Here is a 21,928-nt window from a genome sequence, read left to right as displayed (position 1 = left end):
GACAGACTGCTGAGGGGTTAAGAACTACAAAAATAATCAAGCATTTGGCCCTGAGTGCCCCTCCAGAGTACAAAATAATGAATGCAGAATCCAGATGATAAATCAGTGAACATGGGAGAGCAAAATCTGGGACTACATTGGGCCAAAGACTTCTACCATTGGTTGACTATGGGCTCGAGTCTAAAAAAATGGTCACTACTAATTTTATCATTGACAACTTAGGCAAAAAAGTCATAGAACAGAGAGAGGCCTGTATTAAATTTGAAAAGCATTGGTACAGTTAGGCAAGGTGCTAATTCCACAGTTTTCCTGGTAGGATTTCCTCTGTCTAGTTCTTTTAGCAATAAAATCATGCATTTGACACCAAAATGTAGTTATTTTAAAAGTAAGGAAATGTGCTTTACTAAATTCTTCCAAATACCACAATCTGCAGTTATAGTTAAAATTTAAATATAAAAGGCATTTTCTATATTGAAAATAACACATTTCTTCTATGTGTTACATCTACAGGGAACATTGCTGTTGTCCCAATTATCAAAACCATTGGTTTAGGCCTTGGAATCTTAATCTGGGGATCATTTAATACCTTAACTGGCTGGGCAAGCTCAAGGTAAAACAAAGCAAACTATTTCAACGAAGATTCTCTGCACTCATATTGTATATAAGATAAGTGCTAGTGGTTGGCCTAGCTGAACTGAATAACATTTTCTTCTTACCCTCACAGAGATTACAGCTGGTAAGACATACACATAAAATATGATTACTATTTGTTCTAAATTCTAAAGAAGGGATTTAGGTATTTGATGAAGATAAAGAATTATCTCTAGGAAATGGAAGTAGGGAAAAAAAAGGAAACTGACATTTATTTTCACTTTCTTTGTATGACAATTTGCTGAACATTTTATAGGCATCATTCTCAATACATTTTCACAAACATATGGGGTAAGTTCTATCTTAGATGAGAGCTGATATAGAAAGTGTTTCAGTAACTTGCTGAAGGTCCCAGAACTAAAAAGTCAAGATTCAAACCCAGTTCTTCTAGTGCCAAAGTACATATCCTTTCCCTCTAAAGACTGGGCCAGGGTTAACAAACTATAACCCAGGCTCCCAGTCAGTTTTTTATAAATAAAGTGTTATGGAGTACAGCCAAACTCATCCATGTAAGTATTGCCTATGGTTGCTTTTACACTACTGCAGCAGAGTGGAGATTCCAAAGAAGAACAATGGTCCACAAAGCCTAAAATATTTATTTTCTATCTCTTTAAGGGAAAGTTTGCCAACCCCAGCTCTAGTGTGGGAGACCAAGAATGTTCCCACAATCCAGATATGGCCATCTCTATTTTAAGTTAAATTAATTACAGGTTGAAAAGTAAACACTCACGTCCTCAGTTGCACTAGCCACTTTTCAAATGCTCAGTCTAGCTCCCTGGTGGTCTGGTGACCAGGATTCAGCGCTTTCAAGTGCTCGATCTCCAAATATGACCAGCAACCCCACTGGATTGTGCAACTCTAGGACATCCTGTCATCACAGAAAGTTCTATTGGACTGCATTGCCCCCACCATTCAAGTTGAGTTTGGGAAAATTAGTAGAAGGGAGGATGTAAGTCTTACGTTGTCAGACTCCACTTCCCACTCAAAGAATTATAACAATCTCCATAGAACAAAACAATCTACCCTCTAACATATTCTTTCCTGTCATTTGCATATCTCTATTCTGCCCTTTACAGGTGCTGTTTTCTTTTTCTTCTTGACTTTTTAATCTCTTGCCCACTGCATGGTTTGCAATGACTGCTAGTAATGATCACTACATTATCAAGGCATGGTGAAGCAAAGAGAATTTAACCAGGCAGTTTCTTAAAAGTCTATTTCAATATTATACAAAATTATAGCCAATAATAATGCAAAATTCCATTAGCCACTAAATCTAGTTTTTCTTCCTTCTTCCATAGTCTTAGTAAGAAATGGATACTAACATATACTAACTCATTTAATATCATAAGTAACCTCTAAGTCAGTAGATATAATTACTGTTCCATTAGAAATATGAGAAATTGAGTACAGTCAAGACACATAACTTATCCAAGTCAAAGTGAGGGAAGGACTTGGGATGTGAATCCAGAAATATGACCCTGAGGCTATGTCCTTAAACACTACAATGAACATATATTCAACAATGCCACTGCTGTGACTTTCTCCCTGTCCAGGTTTGGCTGGTTTGGAATGGATGCAGAGGAAGTGTCAAAACCACTGCTGAATTACATTGGAGCTGCACTGTCAGTAATAAGGTACCCAATCGTTTCCAATGATTTAGCTACTCTTCTGAACATCTAGAACACTTTGCAAAGATTCTGATGTGTTTGCCTTTTCTTAAACCCACATTTCATAAGCTTGACATGATTTCTTCCTCAGATTCTTCATTTGCAAAGACAGCCTTGGTTTTAGAGCACAAAAAGCCCTGCCCTGGAGTCAGGAGTCCCAGCGTTTGCTCTCCAACACTCAGAGACCCTCAGACAACAGTTTAGCTGCTTTGATGCTCACTTTCATATCAGTAATAGGTAGAAAATCTTAATAGCAGTTTATAAATTAGAATCAAATGGCACATTATTTTGCAAACTAAAAAAATGCTACATAGATACTGTGCTGGCTTCCTGGTGCCCCGGAAATGGACATTGATTCTCTCTTCTAGTGACTGCTCATCCATCTTTGCCCACTTCGCTGTCCCCTCTTTTTTTTTTTAATAGAGGTAACATTGGTTTACAATTCTGTACACGCTTTAAGTGAATTGGTTCACATTCTTCAAATGTGTGTTCCCACAACAATTTACTTAAATATCTAGTTGTATTTGTATCTGTGTCTGGTTGTATGCATTTATATGAATGAGGATGAACATGGCTTTGGGTTTTTATATGGCAATGTTCTGTCACTAAAACTCTAATACGAATTAGGTCACCTTAAATTCAGTCCCCTTTCCTCTCTAAATTCCATTTATATTCCCTGTCAGTGCCCCACATAATGGATAGCACTGCCTGGAAAGATTTTAGTTCTTTTTTTATTCCCCAGGGAAAGAACACTATATCTCTTTTCTCCTTATATGATGGTTTTTCCCCAGCCACATTCAGGAACAATCTCTTTGTCATTGAAATGTTGCCTGAGAGAATGGTTCCAGGCCAATTGGGGAAGAAATAACATAGATTATTCTAAAATAGCAGATTCCTGACATTTTTGGTTAGAGGCAATTTTATGTACTTTGTCCAATTTATACAGCATTGTAGGTTTGAACAGCTCTCTCCAAAACAATTTCTTTATACCCCTGAATTGTAATATAACATGTCTTAGTTTTGACTAAAGTAATTTAAGACAAATTGACCCAGTCCATCCATCAGACATTGTTTTTCTCTATATTTCTTCTTTCTTTAGAAAGAGTAAATTCTCTAAAAATTGCATATCAATGTCTCATGTTCTACCACTTCTACTTATGTCACCTTGGGCAAATCACTTTATTATTCCAGTCTTGTTTTCTTCATTTACAAAAGGGATAATAATAATACCAATTCACAAGACAATTAGAGGATTAAATGAAGTAAAATATGTTAACTGTTTTGTAATATGCTAAGCACATGCTTAATGCTATATATGTCGGGCAATTTTCATTATAATTATTTTATTAATAACTATTTTATGTTCCATTATTATTTCCCCTTCCAGCATTTGTTGTTCAACCCTATATTAAACTTATTAGTCCTCAGAGAACCATGTCACTTGCCTTGGCATTTGGTCTGTGGCAGGGAAACACAATGCTCTCTCTCTGTGATGGATCTGAGCTCCCTTGGATGTTTTTCTCCTGATGATTTCCTGGAACCTTTCATTTCATTATTTTAACTCAGTTAAATCAGTTTTGGAGCTTCATAGTGTAAAGAAATTTGGAATACAGTTATGTTGTTTTAGGATGTTACTTCTCTTTGTTTTTTAATTCAAATTACTGTTTCTATTCTCTGTATAGTCCAGGTTTTAAAGGAAATTCATGTGGGGGATTATAATGAGATAGGTCAGGTGGATCAAAATGCAGAGATCAATACGAATCAAAAGGAAAGTTAAATTACATATGGATTATGGAAATGTTCCGATTTTTAAAGCTAGTGTATGAGATTGAAATAAGGAAGCTAACAAGGAAATTTATAATTTTTATATGAAAGATAGCATGTAATATGCACTTTGCACTATTCTATACTTAAATACCTATTAATACATAATTTCAGGGCCTCCCTGGTAGCGCAGGGGTTAAAGTCAGCACTATCAAATTATCATCGCCAGCCACTGCAGCATGAGTTCGATCCCCAGCCAGGGAGCTAACCCATAGGTGCAGCAGACCTCTCCTTTCTCACCTGCTGCTCCCCTCAGCAGTGTATTTCAGTAGATCTTCCTGTTCTGCTCCCCACTCTGCCTCTGGTGAATCCTCTCACCCACTCCCCACATACACACCTCTAGCCTATACCCCAGCTCTTGTATGCATAAACAAATAAAAATAAATCTTTAAATAAAAAAATACATAACTTCGGCCTCAGATGTATTTTGAAAACTACTTATATTTTAATTTTTGAACCATGCAAATATATTTCAAATAGGAAAGTCAGGCCTATACCTAACTTGTTCATTTTCTTTTGTTTATTCCATATTTTAACACATTTTAACATATTTGCTTGGTTTAAAAGTCAATAGTTCTGTGTATTTGTTATAAAAGATACTGAATATGAATAGAAAGTACATTATGAGAGAGATATTAAAGTAGAAAACTCATTAGGCTTATGAGTCTATTTTTATCTCTCAAAATAGACTGGAGATCTTTCTATATTAGAGCATAGAGGACCTTCTCATTCCTTTTTAGTTTGTCCAGTTATTAAACTGAGGGTGTTATTAAACTTTGTCAATAGAATAGACGAGAAATAGTATATCAGTGTAGGTTTTATGTATGTATATATACTACATAAAACATGCATACTCTTTGTGTTTTCATGTTTGCTTATTTTGCCATATGATTCCAAGGATAAGCAGAAATAAAAAGAAAAATGAGGGCCAAGGAAAATCAGCAGAAAGACAGGATTTGAGAAGAAAGTTTATGAGTTTAGCTTTTAACCTTTTGCAATTAAGAACAAGAGACATCAAAGAGAATGACAGTCGTGGAGAAGTGGCAGGACCATTGAAGAGGCAGTTTGGAAGTAATGATCAATATTTGTAATCATCATATTATTTGGGCTTGATTTAAACCATTCTAGAATTCAGACAGCTTGATATTAATGATAACTATGATAAATATCACTAAAACTTATTTTCTTTCCAGTGCTTTTGTGTTTTTGTTCATCAGAAGTGAAATACCAACTAACACATGTTCCACAGACACCACACCATTAATAACAGAGCATGTGAGTATAAGACAACTTGTTTTGAAATATACAAGAAAAAGAAAATTAATCGATTCATAGGTTTGAAACATGAGATGGTGATTTTCATTTTAGTCAGAGTTATATACTGTATAGCATTTTTATGAGAGCTAGTTCTACATAGCAATCAATCAAATTTCGGCCATATCCTGCTCTACTTCAAGGTAAAGACAGGAAATATATAAGGAATCACTGATTTAACTTTAAATAATCTTAAATAGTTTGAAATAGCAAATCTGCATTAAATATGGACACATTTTAAGAGAGACCTGATGCAGCACAAGCACCAGTGGTTTCATATACAAAAGTGACTTCAGGGTAAACCCCCATGAACTCTGAGCCCACAGTCCAGTCTGTCCTAGTTCAAGTCTCCCTTCTCCTGCCATGGCCAGTGCTGGAGGTGCCTCGGGACTGGCACCCACACCCCCATTGAACTATTGCCTCTCTGAAGATGCTACCTCTACTCTTTATGTCAAAACTAAATTTTCTTCACCCTTCCTTCTTCCCCTACCAAAACTCTTTTGGATAACTGATATCTCGGTTAAATTGTCACTGAAGTTAAATAATGGATTATGTGTAAGAGGAAAGGAGGTTTATTAATCCACAGGCACTAGTAATCAGGGAATATTTCCGCAGGAATGAAAAGTTAAGGCTGGGAAGATTCCAGGTATCCCTTGCCTACTTTTTGTTCCAGATACCTATCAACCATACTTCAAGGGAAAATGAAATAAATGCAAATTGCTAAAAGATACGTAGTAGGCTAGCTTTTTCTAAGCAAGGTGGAAGGATATAAACAAACTAAGCTTAAAGATACATAAACAGCACTGACTGTCTGTATTTAACCAGACACCATAAGCTCCTCACAGTGAATGGAAGCATGATTGCCAAAGAAAAAAGTAGACTTAGCGCATGACAAAGAATACAAATCTAGTTTCTTATCTCTTACAAAAGCTGGAGGAGTATCGCATCAAGAAACTTCTGCTACAGGCAAAAATGATTACAGTCAATAATAGGAATATTATTAATTGCTCATAATTTTTCCTGACTTAGAAGATTAGCCTAATCCTGAAACATGGTTGGAAATATTTCAACTAATTACCTTAAAAAAAATCAGAGTGGAAAAATACCTATGGACCTGATGCATTAATAGTAGAAGAGTTTGAGTTTTCCTTGTTTTAATTTCTTTATAGGTAATTAAAATAGTTAATGAAACACAAGAATTAATACCTTTTTTTAGTTTTAATAGGTGTATATCTATATATTAAAATGAAAAAATATAAATGAAGAATTTGCCAACTGTCAAAGCATTTTGAATTAAACCTCTTTAATTCAGAATCAGAAGCAAGTGAGTGTAAAGATATCTACAGAATCAGAATGCATAGTATATAATGCTCATATTTTAAAGTGTGTTTAGGAGAGGAAAGAAAAACACTGAGAAAAAGCCATTGTCACCAGAGTGATTACCAATAGAATGCTATTTTTTGTTTTGTTTTGTACCAATATTTTCAATAGGTGATCAACACAACTCAAGACGCCTGTCCTGACTACTCCTGGGTGGATAAATTGTCTACGGTACAACACCGCATAGTGTAAGAAGAGGTTTGGTTATTGTGTCTCATATTGGTTAGAGCAGTGGTTACCAGAGTGAAGTGATATTCACCTGAATTCACAAAGAAAATGGCAGCCCAAACTTTGACTCCCTTAGCTCCAAGGTAGAGAAGTTTCTTTATTCCCTGCTGAGTGTTACAGTAAAGGGGACGTTGGTCTCAGTGTTTAAAAGAATGCCTAAACCACTGCATTATTCTAGCCAATAAGCAACCTCATTTTTAGAACTTTTGTGACTAAAACAAAAGAGGTAGTTTAGGCCACAGAGTATAATGCATCAGGCATCGCCATTGTATTAGGAAATGCACTTCTTCAGAGGTGCCCCACCCAGGAGGCCCGCTCTTTGCTAGGAATCCCTCCTCTCTAGTGGATATTCATTGTCAAATACAATGGAGTAGGTTGTGTCTATAATGGGTCCTCCCACTGTCTCCATAAAAACTGGGGGAGTTGACTTCACATCAGCTCCTATATTTGAGGGGTTTCTTTTTTGGCAAATGAATATGAAATAGTGAATAGTTTGTATTGTACAACTGATGACTAGCTGGGATTTTATATGATGACCTTTCTTTTGCTGCAAATATATAAAACATTTCCACTTAATATACACAGTAAGTCCTCACTTAATGTCCTGGTAGGTTCTTGAAACTTCAACTTTAAGCAAAACTATACACAAGAAAGTAAGTGTTGATAAGATTGTTTTGTCCATGAGGAACTTTTTCCTCATTGATTTTAGAACAAAACCTACATTGAATAGAATGACATTCATCAAGGTCCTGCTGTATACTCCCCTCATAGTGGGGAAGAGGCAGTGCCTGGCACATGAGTGCTCAGTAAATATTTGAATAAATGAAAGAATGATCTAACAAGCAAACAAGTTTGGAGGAAATAATATGTTACTGTTTTTGCTTCAGAATGAAAGAGATCTCTCAAAATATTTTTTTTCACAAAGCTCTTTCTTGAAGGGAGTATTTGTGAAGAAAAACATTTTTAGGTGTTTTATCAATAGGTAGGTCTGGTCTGTGTTCGGGACACTCCTCCGTCCTGATTTCACTACAACACAGGGATTTCCAGTGTGGATAGTTTATTGCCAAATTGGCCCCGAGAGTTCTTCTAGTCTCATATTCCTTAAAGCACTATTAAAATAGACTAAGAAATTGTTTTCAAGCTGGAAAGGGGATAGTGTTTGCCTAAAACCCTTTCCTATTTCATGCCATTGTCCTTTGTATTAAGTTAAAAGGACTATTCTGAAATATTAAGCACTTCCCCCAAAATCATTGAAAATTCTTGTTTCGTGCAGATACATCCCAAGTCTAAGGAGTTAACAGGACTCTTGTGCTTAAAATAAAACATTTTCTACTTATAAAAGTAATATTTTACTTTAAATATCTAGATAATTTGCTTACATTAGCACTTCCTCTTGGCCATGTTAACTAAGGCATCAGTAAGTCTGTGGATCCCAACAGCTGTTTTGAACAAATGTGTTTGGTACTTAGTCTATCCTAGCCCTGTGCTAGATCTTAGTTTTTAAAAAAGCAAAGGTAATAGTGTCTGTCCACAAATACCTCATAATTTAGAAAGTCAGGTTTATGTATCTAGACTATATAATATCATTGCCATGTCCTCATTTATATAATGACAATTTATAATGATAATCTATCTGTAAATCAAGTACTTCCAAATTAGACAATTAGAGACTAAAGCTCACCTCTTTCTTAGTTCTGATGCCATTTTGATATTACTGGGTTCTTCTATGAGTTCTGCCAGTCATAGACCTTAAGATAGCTGGGCAATACCTGAATAATTGCTTGCAATTTCCACTTGGAAGTATACTTATCATTCCGTGTGTGTGTGTGAGAGAGAGAGAGAGAGAGAGAATGAGAGAGAGAGAGAGAAATATTGCTTTGAGTGAAAATTAATGGTGATTTGTTTTTTAAGGGGCTGTAGTCTGGCAGTGATATCTGGGATACTCTATGGATGTACATTTGTGCCAGTCATTTATATCAAGGATCACAGCAAAAGAAATGATAGTATCTATGCAGGGGCAAGCCAATATGGTGAGAGTAAACAGTTATTTTATCTTATAAATAAACTCAATGCTTGTTTTTCTACTTAATATAAAGAGGATGTGATTATAGTAAATACTAGTATATAGCTTTGATCATGCGTTTTCATTGAGTGATAAATTAGAAAGACTGAAAATTAAAAGTAATAAAAGATTATTTGAGTATTTTATGTGATCTTTAACATAGAAATATATAGTCAACTTTAGTCAGGATACATTTCAGCGACTTGGATCTTAACACAGTTTCTGGCTTTACAGTAAGATTTGAGACATTTTCTAGTTAGATATTCTCTGGGGAAATATGTATTCTCCTCTTTATAAAAACTAAAGTGTAGTACATAATACTTTAAAATTAAGTAAAGATCAAACTATGCCTTCAGAAAGGTCAAAATACAGCCTATTTAGTCCAAGGATGTTATTTCTCAAGCACAGAGTAATACTCTGAAAGGTTCAACATAAGGTTCCTTAATTATCTCTGATTCTAGTATAGTACTCATCTCCTAGGCATAAACTCACACTCTGCAATACTCTGGGTCAGACTGAAAAGAAAAATGACAGAGAATCTACGTCAGAGCAGGGGCCCTATAATTATGTTGAAACATGGCTTACAGCCATGAGATAATGTGAATGAAATCATGGATAATAAAGTTCTAAATCAAATGGCACAGAAAGTAAGGGAGTACACAGCACAATTCAGATAAGGAAGAAGTCTGGAGGCCAAAAGCCATGATGGAAAGACTGATGAAGCTGATTTGAACTCGACTTTAAGTGAGTGATAGACATTGAGACGATCTATAGTTTATCCTTCCTTTTAATATTCTGCCCCATGAACTGTACTCAAATCTTATTGATCACTCTTTTTTTAAGATTTTATACAAATACTTTTTGCATTTTTTATTCTTTTTTACTTTAAAGTGAAAAAAACTACAGAAATGGAAGAATGTTAGATTAAAAGAGAAAAACAAGTATGGAAAAAAAAGTGGAACCAAGAAAGAACCTAACAACTTTGTGCTACACTGTATGCTTACTAGAACTGAGTCATATATTTGACTCTAAGATATCTTATAGCACCAGAGTAAATTCAGAACACAAGACAAAAATAATTGCTCACTATGAGCACAGTTGTTGTTGGTACTGGGCTATAATAAACAACATTCTTAACAATTTCGTTAGTAAACAGAACAATCAGTTCTTAGGACAATTCAAATGTATCTGATAATGCATTTTATTCCAATTTATTACAAAATAATTGGGGGAGACATTTTTTATTTCTTTTACCAGATAGGTAGTGCATGTTCTGTGCTAGGCAATATTTTAAACATTACAATAGCAATTATTATGGTTGGATAACATCATTATCTTCATTTTACAACTGAGAAAATTAAGACAGAGATTAGGTAATTTGACCAAGTCCCAAAGGTAGCAAGTAGTGGATAAAGGATTCACTTTGAGGTGGTCTGTGCTTTTTATCCCTAAGCTATGCTGTCTTTTGTGGGGTCATAGATGGATGTGTTGTTTTTACATGATCCAGAAGTAGGATTTAGTATTTTAGAAGAATAGATAAACTCTTTGTCCCTCAAGCCTTCCTCTCTAAACATAACCATTCTTCTGGGTCAAAATATAGGTGACAGGACCATTAGTCCAATGTGGCCTTCCAGCCAAGAACTGTTAAGCCACCCATCTGTGTGACCAGACTAACAGTTGGTGGAATTGGGGTGTCTCAGATATTGAACCACAATCCCTTGCTATTAACTCCCCTATTCAACTAGGTTTATAGTAAATAACTATAAAAGCCCTGTGGAATTAAAGTTCTGTGGAATAACTTTCAGAATATCCTGTATAATGAAATCTGCCACAGAGATCTAATCTGGTCTCTAGCTTGATCAAGAGACTATATAAATTTAGGGCCCCAAAATATTTTCACACCCTCCCCAACTATATTTTACTTGGTAATTTGCTATCATTTCTATAGTCAGTAATATGAGGTCTTAATACCTATTTAGTATTAAAATAGTTGCATAATTTCATACTTACTTAGCATTCAAGATAATCATTAAAACTAGCCTTTTAAATATGATTCTAGTAACTAATTTGCTACTTAATATTTCTAGGTTCTAAGTATGTTAATTAAAATTTTATATAAATATGTCAAAAACTAGGATAACAAAATTTAATAGTCCCTTGTTTTAAAGAATGATTTTGATTTGCTTTATTTTTATAAGTCGAATGTACTTGAAATGACTAAAATGGTACTTGAGAGTTTTATCATCTCTATTTTCAGATCTAGACTATGTTTTTGCTCACTTCAGTGGAATCTTTCTTACAAGTACAATCTACTTTCTGGCCTACTGTATAGCAATGAAAAATAATCCTAGACTGTATCCAGAAGCAGTCTTACCAGGTAAGAATAGTTACTACAGAGAATTTTCTTATTATGTAAAAGTATTATCCTCCTGTCATTTATTTTTTTTTAATTTTATATATTTTTACATCATTTTCCATTTTTACACAATGTATGCATTTTCATCTTGGTTATATTCCCCACACAATTCCCACTCCCCCTTATTTTGACCTTAACCCCTTCTCCCTTCCCCCGCATAGTGTGTGTCTGGTTTATAGTTGCTTGTTGATTTTGATTTTTACTTTATTATAATTAGTCTTTCTCCTGGTTCCTTATTTAGGTTTTCTAATTTCCTGCTCTGAGTGAGACCATCCGGTATTTTCCTTTTTCTTTCTAGCTTATTTCGCTTCCCCTCTCATTTAGCTTGAATAACTGTCTTCTGGAAACCGAGCTATCCTCTGTATGTGTGTTCACGTCTTGGTTCTGTTTACCACCAAATATGAATTATTTAAAAGCCAGTGAACCTTAAAGAACAAAATTTTAAACAATGAATCTAAGACCTTTTCCTATGCCAAAACATTTGTACTATACCTCAGATTTATTATTTCTTCCTTGCTATCTAAGGATTCACATTAAAAGTCAGAATCCTGTGACTCTACTAAAAAACAAAATGTATCAACAAATAGGAATCTGGAGTCACTTGAAAAAACAGTTTCCTCCCAAAGTCAGTACAAATGTTAGAGAGTTAAAAAAAAAGGGCGGGGAGAGATCTGTTAAATGCACTATTTTGGACTCAGTATATAAGACATTATGGTAAAATTATATATTTTTTACTAATTACTAAATTATAATTTACGAAATATAATTTATCATTTATTCAAGAGTTTACTATAATTGGATTTGGAACACAGGTCTACAAATAAAATTTTATAAAAAGCAAAATAAAACATAAGTCAATCATTTTCAATACACAATTCATGAAAGCCAAAATATAGACCATGTAGAACCTTATAGAAACTGGTAGAGTATTTTCTGAATGCCTTGCTCAAGAATCCTGAAAATTTTAATTGATATTTTCATTCAAATTTTAGGCATTTTTTTTTCCTTATTGATCGCATTATCCTGAACCACATTTATTTTCATGTTCATGGTTTAGAATAAATGGTGTTTGTAGGGCATGTTCAGATCCCATATCTTTCCTAGGTTCCTCTTCGCCCCCCCAACTTCTCCTTTGAGTACCATATTTTAACATAAATAAAGTGAAAGTGCTGAAAATTACATCCATAGTGAAAATCATTTGATTCCCAAAATGGTCATAAAACACCTCTGTTGGTGGCACAGGTGGTTGAGCACAGTTCTGTGAAGCTGTCCGCAGCATCTGCAGTGTGGGTTCAATCCTGGCCAGCCAGGGAGATACCCACATGGCACTGCAGACCTCTCCTGCCTCGCCTGCTGCTCCGCTCCGCAGTGTATTTCATTCAGTCTGCCTGTTCTACTCCCCACTCTGTCACTGGTGAATCCTCTCACCCTCCCGCACATTGGCCTGTACCCTGTTCTTGTATGCATAAATAAATAAATCTTAAAAAAAAAATTCATGTTGGCCAAGAATGTTAGTGAAGAATGCATTTATGCCTGCACTTGAACATTCCAGCTGTACCTGGAGTGTTGATTTTTCAGGAGGGGAAAGTGACTTGCCAACAACATGCGGTGTCTCTGTATTTCAGGGTTCCTCTCAGGGATTCTCTGGGCCATCGCTACCTGCTGTTGTTTCATAGCTAATCACTCTCTCAGTGCCGTGGTCACTTTTCCCATAATCACCGCTGTAAGTAGCTGAATTGTTTTTCTAAATCTTTGTTTTTCAAGGTAAATCTAATTTTCCTGAAGCATTCTTAGTGAATCACTAAAGGCTGTCGTGGAGGTTCATGTTTTTAGGAGTAAATTTAGATTCATAGATTTATGGAAATAAGCTAACACCCCCTGGTTTTCATGTCCTCGATTGCTAAGAGAATGTTTCCAACCTCATTTTAGTGGGTTTATTAATTTCTAATCTATTAGAGATTTTGGTTAATCATCTTACCTAATGTCACATTGGATACATTATTATTCACTCTTTATAACAATGTTCATATTGTTTATGTAACAGTTTTATGTATTATAAGGTTTATTATATACAATGCATTTTTACCTCTGTTATCACACTTAAATTTCATGACAACGTTGTGAAACAAAGTGTTACTTCATATTCCTCCTCATATGTAATTTAATATTTTTATGATTTTATTTTATATAATTCTTACATCATTTTTTCATTTTTGCACAATGTATGCATTTTCATTTTGGTTATATTCCCCATACAATTCCTACCCCCTTTTTCTGACCCTAATTCCTCTTCTTCTCTCCCTGCCCCCCACTGTAGTGTGTCTCTGGTCTATAGTTGTTTGTTGATTTTGATTTTTACTTTATTGCAATGTAATTTAATATTTTAAAGAAAAGTTTAAAAAAACCTCTGATGGCATTTATCACAACAAACACAATACAATGTCCAGGTCTTACCTGTTAAACTAAAAGCTGAATCAGCCTATCCAGAGGGTTCAGTTTCTCAAGATGTCTCAAACTTACCTTGTATTCAAAGGCTGACTTGAAAGATGTGTCATTTGTTTAAATTTACAAAAAATGTGCAATCCAAATTGCCCAAACAGTTAGGTCTCTTATCTAAGAAGTTCTTACTATTTGACTCTCCTTTGCTGACATCAGAGTCTACACATATTGACTTCAGTTTGCCATTCTTTCAGCAAAGTATCACTTCCTATAACCACATAACTGTCACAATAACCCTTAGATCATGTCCTAACTAATATTTAGGAAATAATCAGCCAATAAGCCTCAAAAGTCAATGATACCTTTTGGTATTGTCTTCTACTATGTACTCTGAAATGAATTTCCAGATTAAAGAGGATAAACATTCTTGAGTGATTTGCATGAGTATTAGTTTTATATCCTCTATTGTATTATTTCCTCCCTTTCTGTCCAAAGTCAGTATGGAGTTGCCTTTAGGATCCAGATGCTTCTTGTTTGACTTGGGTTTTGAAACTTAGGACCTACATCATCCGGAAAAGATAGTTCCTTTGACCTATTTCTTCATTTCTTCTGATGTTGGCTTTTCCAGATGCTGATAAACAGAGTAATATATTTTATTGTTTCACTTAATGCCAGAAGTGGAGTCAAAATTTGATGACCCAGTGATTTAAACTATTGGAATAGCAAAGGGGAAAAAACATGTTGGAACTGTTTATTTGAAAGCCTTCCAGAGTTTGTGAAAGGTTTGAAGAGAATATTAAAGTGCTAATATAAAACACCTCCACAAAGACCACAATTCATCCAAATTCCAAATTTTTTCATTCTCAGCTAAAAAAATTAATAAAATCTAATTGCTTAATGGTTTCAAATTGCAGAAATTTGAAATGTGATTTTCCATCACATTTCTTCTCATTACCTTTGACCTGTATTATTTCATTCCTGTCTTTTTATCCTATTTACTAACCCATTGTTTATTTTTCCTTACATGGCTTTCCTATCTTCCCATAATACCATCTTTGGCATTTACTAAAGCTTAACATGAGACATAGTTGATCTCTGTGCTATAGTATCAATTTAAAACACATTTTTTTAACCACGTGCTGTTTCCATAGGCACCTTATTTGTCAGGCCAAAAAGAACATACTAAAATTTCTTCAGTAATGAAATTGTCTTAGGCCAAAGAAAGTTATGTTTATTCATTCATTCTTATTAATCCTTTCTCTAGTATCCTAAAGACTTAGTTAGATAGAAAAATAAATTATTTATTTATTTAAATATTTTATTTTAAATAGAGCACATTAAAGAAAATCATTCTATGGCATAAAATATGACAGTATCATCAAAACAATAAAAATGAAAATCATAAAGAAAAAATCTTCATTTCGTATTTAATGCTACTTAGTTTAATGTAAGTTAGGGCTGAGATTACAGAAAATTTATTCTGATGATATTGTTACACTGTTTTATAATAGAAGGTTATTTGATTAAAGTATCACATCAGAGCTCTAATTTATTATATTTACATACAGTAGTTACAGAAAAAGTCAAATGAATCAAAGTTCTTACTTTTATTTAAGGGTCCAGGACTTATAGCTGCAATGTGGGGTGTCTTCATATTCAAAGAAATACAGGTACGTACCAGAAATGGCACATCTAGAAAATAGAAATAGAGCCAAGTAAGGTTATTTAATATTAAGGTTGTGTTATTTTCTGAAAACTGCATTTGACTTCTAAACCAGGGCAGAAAATACATGAATGGATGTAATAGGTCAAATGTTCAAACTGTTGTCTTTTCTAACTAGAAAATAGTCAAGATATAATAATGATTATCAAACAGTTTCTCTCTATCCCAACCCCCAGTAGAAGACACTTTAACTTAAATTTCATTTAAGAGATTTTATTTTTATCATCCAGTCAAAAATGACAGAGGCTGACTGTAGAGTAAAAAATAAACAAGGTGGAAGATTTTTTTTTTTAATCCCAAAGGTTAAATATCCCTAAGGCAAATGGAATTTGGGAATAAATTTTTATGTTTGCCCTGATAGCTCCCAAAGGTCTCCATACCAAACCAGCAAACTTTGTAGGGAAATAATATGGCACCCAGTGCCTATGTCTTTTACAATGTAGATGATAGTGGTTTTAAAATTACATTCATCAAATAGTTCTGGGATGTATATTTGTCTGTGTTTTCATTACGAATTGTTTCAGTTTTTTTCCCATTCACCTCTATTTGGAAAAAGTTTCTTAGTTGAGGAATATACATATTTACATAGTGTAAATAGTGTTTTGCAATAGTGTTTATTAAAAAATACAATCTAGAAACAGCCTGTCTGTCAGTGTTTCTACCAAATAGAGAACAAGATGATCTATTGTATATATATATATATATATATATATATGTTATATTCAAAAATCTAAGTTAAAAATTCTGCTTCAAGGAGAATGTTGCTGTGATCTTTCTATAATTAACAAAAGAAAACTATTACTATTGCCCAAAATAAAAAGTAAGAAACTAGACAGTTTGGGCAGGTTCTAGAATGTAGATATCATTCTTCTTTCTACATAAATGGTAAAATAAGAAAATTAGCAAAGTATTTACATAATCAGTTTGTATAATGCTGATGATTGTGGACCCATGTACTGTTTTTTCTTATGTAAGTGATTGCATTGATTGTCTAATTCAAATAGTTGCATCAATTGTCTGATTCACAAAGCACATTCACCTAAGTGTATCCATACTTTTTTCTGGTTATTTTTTATTAAAGTAATACTGCATTATAACAGTCTATGTTTCAGGTGGGGGTTATAAATTAGCCTCTATATATTCTAGGTCAGGTCACCACTAAAAGTACAGTTCTATCCTTCACCATACAATTACCCCTTTTAACCTAATTTACCAGCCCTCTTCCCCCTTCTCGCTGGTAACCACCGATATGATCGTATAGTCTCAAAGTTGATCTTCATTTCATTTAGTTTATTGGCTTGTTTTGTTTCTTTATGTATCACATATGAGTGAAATCATATGGCATTTCTTTCTCCATCTGATTTATTTCATTAAGCATAATACCTTCTAGGTCCATGCATGTTGTTGCAAGTGGCAGGATTTCATCTTTTTATGGCTGAGTAGTATTCCTTTGTGTGTGTGTGTTTGTGTGTACACACACACTACATCTTTATCTAATCATCTGTTGATGAGCATTTAAGTTGCCTCTAGCTATAGGCAATTAAAATAGTGCTGCAATAACCGTGGAGGTGCATATATCTCTAGTGTTTTTGTGTTTCTTGGGAATACCCAGAAGTGGGATAGCTGGATTATATAGAGTTTCATTCTTTAAACTTATGCTCTTTGAGTGCCTACTCTGTACTAGTACTGATTTCTAGTCCTCACTGTCTTAAAACTAAGAAAAATACGTTAGGGAAATTTTTATACAGGAGTGTGTGTGTATGTGTCTGTGTGTGTTGTTCTGTACTTGGAAGACCTTCTGGTTTTATTTTTCGACTTTATCATTTATATGAAAGTGACTTCTGATAGTGGAGTTGCTTACAGTGAGTCAGACAATACAGCTTGCCCTAACCCAACCTGCAAAGACCTCTCTCTAGTCATCATCCACTCTAGCCAAGTTGATTGGCATTAATATGAATGAGAGCTGATGATTGCATTATTTGATTTGACTATCAGGAGCTCTCAATGTAATTTTAAAACATATATCTGAATCTAGAGAGGCACTAGTCCTGTTTTACTTTGTGATGTTCAAACCTTACCTTAGAGTCCACTTACTTTGTCTATATTTAAAGAGGGAAGTGGAAAACCTGGCAATTATTCAGAGGGGAATGGCCAGGACAGTAAGGGAAGCTGAAACCATTTTATATAAAAAATGGTCACAAGAGCTAAAATACTGACCAGGAAAAAAAGATCCTTCAGAGATATTAGACAGTTATTTTCAATCTGTGAGAGTTTATCTTGTGAGAGAAAGATTAGAATTGATCTCTGTGCTCTTAGAGATGGAATTTATAGTAGATAAATATTTCTATTTAACACAGTAAGATATTTCACTGTTAATGTAAAGACAATCTTGGAGTGGTTATAATGTTTCCATCTTTCAGACCAATGCAGCCAACCATATAGAGCCAGGCAAGTCAAATGGAGTCTCCTCCTCACATTAAGATTTTTCTCTACATCTGTACTTTGTCATCTCTCTCTCAGAGGATGTAGCCCCCTGCCCTTATTTGTCTCTTTGTATTTGTTCTGACCTCCCTCTTCAAAAAAGTATGGACTTTACAAAACACAAATTTGAGCCTTTAGTTACATCCAGATGCCCATGCCTTTAATGTGTTCTCATTGCTTGGGGGGAAAACCCAAAAAACAAAAATAACAAGGTGGCCTATAAAATCTCCTCAGGCCCATAGTCCTTAAAACTCATCTGTTCACTTAACTCTCATTGTTCTAATCACAGTGAACTTTTTCTTGTCCCTGACAGGTAACAGGCTTTTGTGGGGGTTTTTGGTTTGTTTTTGTTTTTTGATTTTTTTTTTACATCAGACCTTTGCACTTAAGTTCTTTCTACCTGCAGCTGTTCATTGATCCTTATAGCTAGAAACTCAACACTTCAACTTTGCATCACACCCTTAAACAACCATGGTCTTTGCTTAATAACACCCCTGTTAATTTTTTTTAAATAATAAATTTTATTGTTATATTCCCCATACAATTGCAGCCCCCCCATTCTGACCCCAATCCCTCCCCTCCTGCCCCCGCCCCCCTAAAAGTGTCTCTGGTTCATAGTTTTTTGTTGATTTTGATTTTCACTTTCTTAAAGTTATTCATTTTCCTGGTCCCTTATTTAAGTTTTCTAGATTCCTGCTATGAGTGAGACCATCCGGTATTTTTCTTTTTCTTTTTGGCTTATTTCGCTGAGCATGATCCCTTCCAGTGCCATCCATGTTGCTGCAAATTGCATGTGTTTATCTTTTTTGAATGCTGAGTAATATTCCATGGTATATATGTACCACATCTTCTTGATCCAGTCATCTATTTTTGGGCATTTGGGTTGTTTCCAAAGCTTAGCTATTGTAAACAGTGCTGCTATAAACATAGGGAACACCCCTGTTAATTTGTGACATTATTTTCTGTGATTACTTTCATTCCATTGTCCCACATTATACGATTAGCTGAAGCAGCACACATTTTCACTCACCAACTTTTTTTGTTGTTGTTTTGCATAAAGACATTTTATGTTTATAATTAATGATGCCCCTCATATATTTTGTTTCTGATGTCCCAGTCACTGTTGTAAACACCATTCCATGTACTATTTATTTCTCATCAGAATCCTGTTTGCTTACCTTCTTCACCCCAGCACATGTTGAAGGGTAGTAGGAACACACATGTACTTACTGAATGGATGAGTTGGTAAGGATTCTATGGGTTTTCAAGAGAATTTGAATGATTACATTGACGGACACACAGGTGACCAAAGCAGGTGGCTAGTACGGTACCGAAAAATTAAGAGTTTGTGCTTTTTATACATATAATTCAGGGTTTCTTGATTGCAGTTATTCTCTTTTATTATTCAGGGTCTACAAAACTACCTGTTGATGATATTTGCATTTTGCATCATCTTGGCTGGAGTCTTATGTACTGCTTTTTCTAAACTCTAATAACCACAAGACCAGCAGATGGCAGCAGTGGTTAAAAGAACAGGTCTTCAGGACACTGGAAAAACACTGAGAACAAGAGTTCATTTTCATACTGCCAATGGATCTCAACTCCTCTTAGAGTGGGTAAATAACTTTTTTCACCTCTCTGAGAATGAACGAAAACTGAGTTTCAATGAAGTATAAAATCGAAATAAAATGAACTATTTATGAAGATGGGATTTCCAGGATGACTAAAATGTTTACATTCTTATACAATTACAACTGTGGATGCTCCATTTGCCACGCTATGTACATAGTATTGTTACTAGGAAAGACTGTGAGGTTCACATGCAAAAAATGTACAGCCCAATTTCCCAACATATTACCCTCATTAATGAAGAGAGGCAGAAAAATGTGGAGAAGAGGAGGGAGACTTCCCTTATCATGGAATTAGAATCCAAAGATGTCTGGATCCTTTGCTAGAAAAAGTAAATGTCAGAGTTGGTAACTGAATCTTAAAAAGGCCATTTCTTTTTTTTTAAGGCCAAATTTATTTTTATTCCAAGTTAATACTGCATCACCCACACATCTTAGCTCACCATGTTTTTTTTTTTATTTATAAGATTCATCCAGACAAAAAAGTCCTCCCATTGAGAGTATGTCTGTAATACCTATGTACCTACACCAGTACACACACATAAATACACTCACATGGATGGACACACTAGTCCAAATCTGGGAGAAATGCTAGAGATGCTACAGTGAGGTTTTTGCTAAAATATGCTTTCCTGAAATCTCTCTTTTAACTGAAGGTTTTCTTCATATTTTAAACTGGGGTTTCCACTGACAAAAGAAAATGATAGACAATACCAGTTTAATTTCTTTAGGAAAACAGAAATGGAACTGCTAATATGAAATTTATTTTGAGAGTTTCCAAACTCCAATCAATGTAAATTTCACCCACTGAATTATCCCTTCTATTTCTTCCCCTTCTCTATTCCCTCCCCTCCCTTTCTTTTCCCTTGATCACTATTCAGAAGTCACAGAATAGCATTCTAGTGTTCAGCTCCATGGATTTAAATTCCATTTCTGCTTCATCTTAACTGTGTAACTTTGGCTAAGTTCCTGAGTCCCTTGTATCAGATATCTCATCTATACACTGGGGGCGATGACAGTATCCACCTCGTATGGCTATTGTGAAGTACAAATTAGTTAAAATCTGTGAAGTATATTGAATAGTGTCTGCTGCTTGACAAACATGTAATTCTTAACTATCACTATTTTGTATTGTTTGTAAAAGAAAATACATCTGTGTTTTGGAGAATGCCTTATAAGTTACTGCCTTCATGACTACTCTGTCCAAACAATTGCTTTTTAATCTCTCTATGTGAGCAAATATTCAAAATGATACTGGAGTTCCTTGTTTAATTGTTGAATTGCTAACATAAGTAAATATTTGATTATAATAAATTATAAAATCTTGTTTTATTTACCTGAAATGTCATTAATTATGCTGATAAACCTTGAATAAATTGACACAATATGAAAGCTATTTTTCTTATTTATATATGTTTAAACTTTTATATTGGATAGCATTCAGTTGCTCTTTAGTTGAGACTGCCAGTTAATATGCATAATTTTAACTGTGAAGTAACAGAAGTGCAGGAAGAAATATACAAAAAAAATCTAATTACCACTAAAGTTTCTACTACTAGGACAGGCTTATACTGCATTAGCAAGAGTACTATGGAAAAAAAATTTTACAAAATGGTTACCAAATAACTTATTATGTAGACCTTAGTCTAATTGAGTGCCAAATCTCCACTCTCTGTGCACACCTCAGAAAGTTAACACCTATCTCTCTTAAGGCTTTAAGGTTTTGTTTTTCCTTGCATAGAAACAAAAATTTTTGTGTTTATTTTTATTTTTTCTGGTTTGACTTCTGTAACTGAGTACAAAGGCAGCCCCACCTGAAGTAGGGAACGAGGTGACCAATGAAGCTGGCATCTAGGTTGAGAATTTTCTATAGAAACAAAAATTCCTAATGAATTTTAAAGAATTTGTACTTCATTCCCCAAGTTACCCAATCTCCCCTTTTTCCTGTTGCACTAATTTATTCATACTTAGAGTTGCTAACTATTAGAACTATGTGTATCAATATTGATAGAACTGGAAAAGGCAAGTTGTAGAATATGTGCACATTGTACTACCATTTTGGTAGGTTTTTAAACATCTCAGTAATATATATTTTCTATTGATGCATGTGTATGC

At 34.4% G+C, this 21,928-nt stretch overlaps 1 protein-coding gene and 1 long non-coding RNA gene across 5 annotated transcripts in view; one reads left to right on the top strand and one right to left on the bottom strand.

Annotated features, from left to right (window-relative positions):
* Nucleotides 1-21,928, top strand: part of TMEM144 (transmembrane protein 144) — a 38,296-nt gene that overhangs the window by 9,625 nt on the left and 6,743 nt on the right. For 3 of the 4 annotated variants that reach the window (XR_005122627.2, XR_005122626.2, XR_005122628.2), the window contains 9 exons: nucleotides 511-610; nucleotides 2,205-2,285; nucleotides 5,336-5,417; nucleotides 6,948-7,024; nucleotides 8,976-9,094; nucleotides 11,384-11,503; nucleotides 13,168-13,265; nucleotides 15,598-15,651; nucleotides 19,595-19,801. Coding sequence is in view for 1 of the 4 variants with exons in the window: in XM_037497441.2 (XP_037353338.1) it covers nucleotides 511-610; nucleotides 2,205-2,285; nucleotides 5,336-5,417; nucleotides 6,948-7,024; nucleotides 8,976-9,094; nucleotides 11,384-11,503; nucleotides 13,168-13,265; nucleotides 15,598-15,651; nucleotides 19,595-19,678 (815 nt within the window). In the remaining 3 variants the exon portion in view is untranslated. Of the gene's footprint in view, nucleotides 1-510; nucleotides 611-2,204; nucleotides 2,286-5,335; nucleotides 5,418-6,947; nucleotides 7,025-8,975; nucleotides 9,095-11,383; nucleotides 11,504-13,167; nucleotides 13,266-15,597; nucleotides 15,652-19,594; nucleotides 21,201-21,928 lie in introns of those variants that run through there. The other variant, XM_037497441.2, reaches the window with a different exon arrangement.
* The window catches only part of LOC129145061 (uncharacterized), a 37,247-nt gene continuing 30,910 nt past the window's right edge, over nucleotides 15,592-21,928 (bottom strand). The window contains exon 3 of the long non-coding RNA XR_008550095.1: nucleotides 15,592-15,673. This is a non-coding gene — a long non-coding RNA (uncharacterized LOC129145061). The remainder of the gene's footprint in view (nucleotides 15,674-21,928) is intronic.

Source organism: Talpa occidentalis, unplaced genomic scaffold, assembly GCF_014898055.3.
Source record: "Talpa occidentalis isolate TD23 unplaced genomic scaffold, MPIMG_talOcc4v2.1 talOcc4.8, whole genome shotgun sequence".
Classification (NCBI taxonomy): domain Eukaryota; kingdom Metazoa; phylum Chordata; class Mammalia; order Eulipotyphla; family Talpidae; genus Talpa; species Talpa occidentalis.
This window is presented reverse-complemented; position numbering and strand designations above follow the sequence as displayed.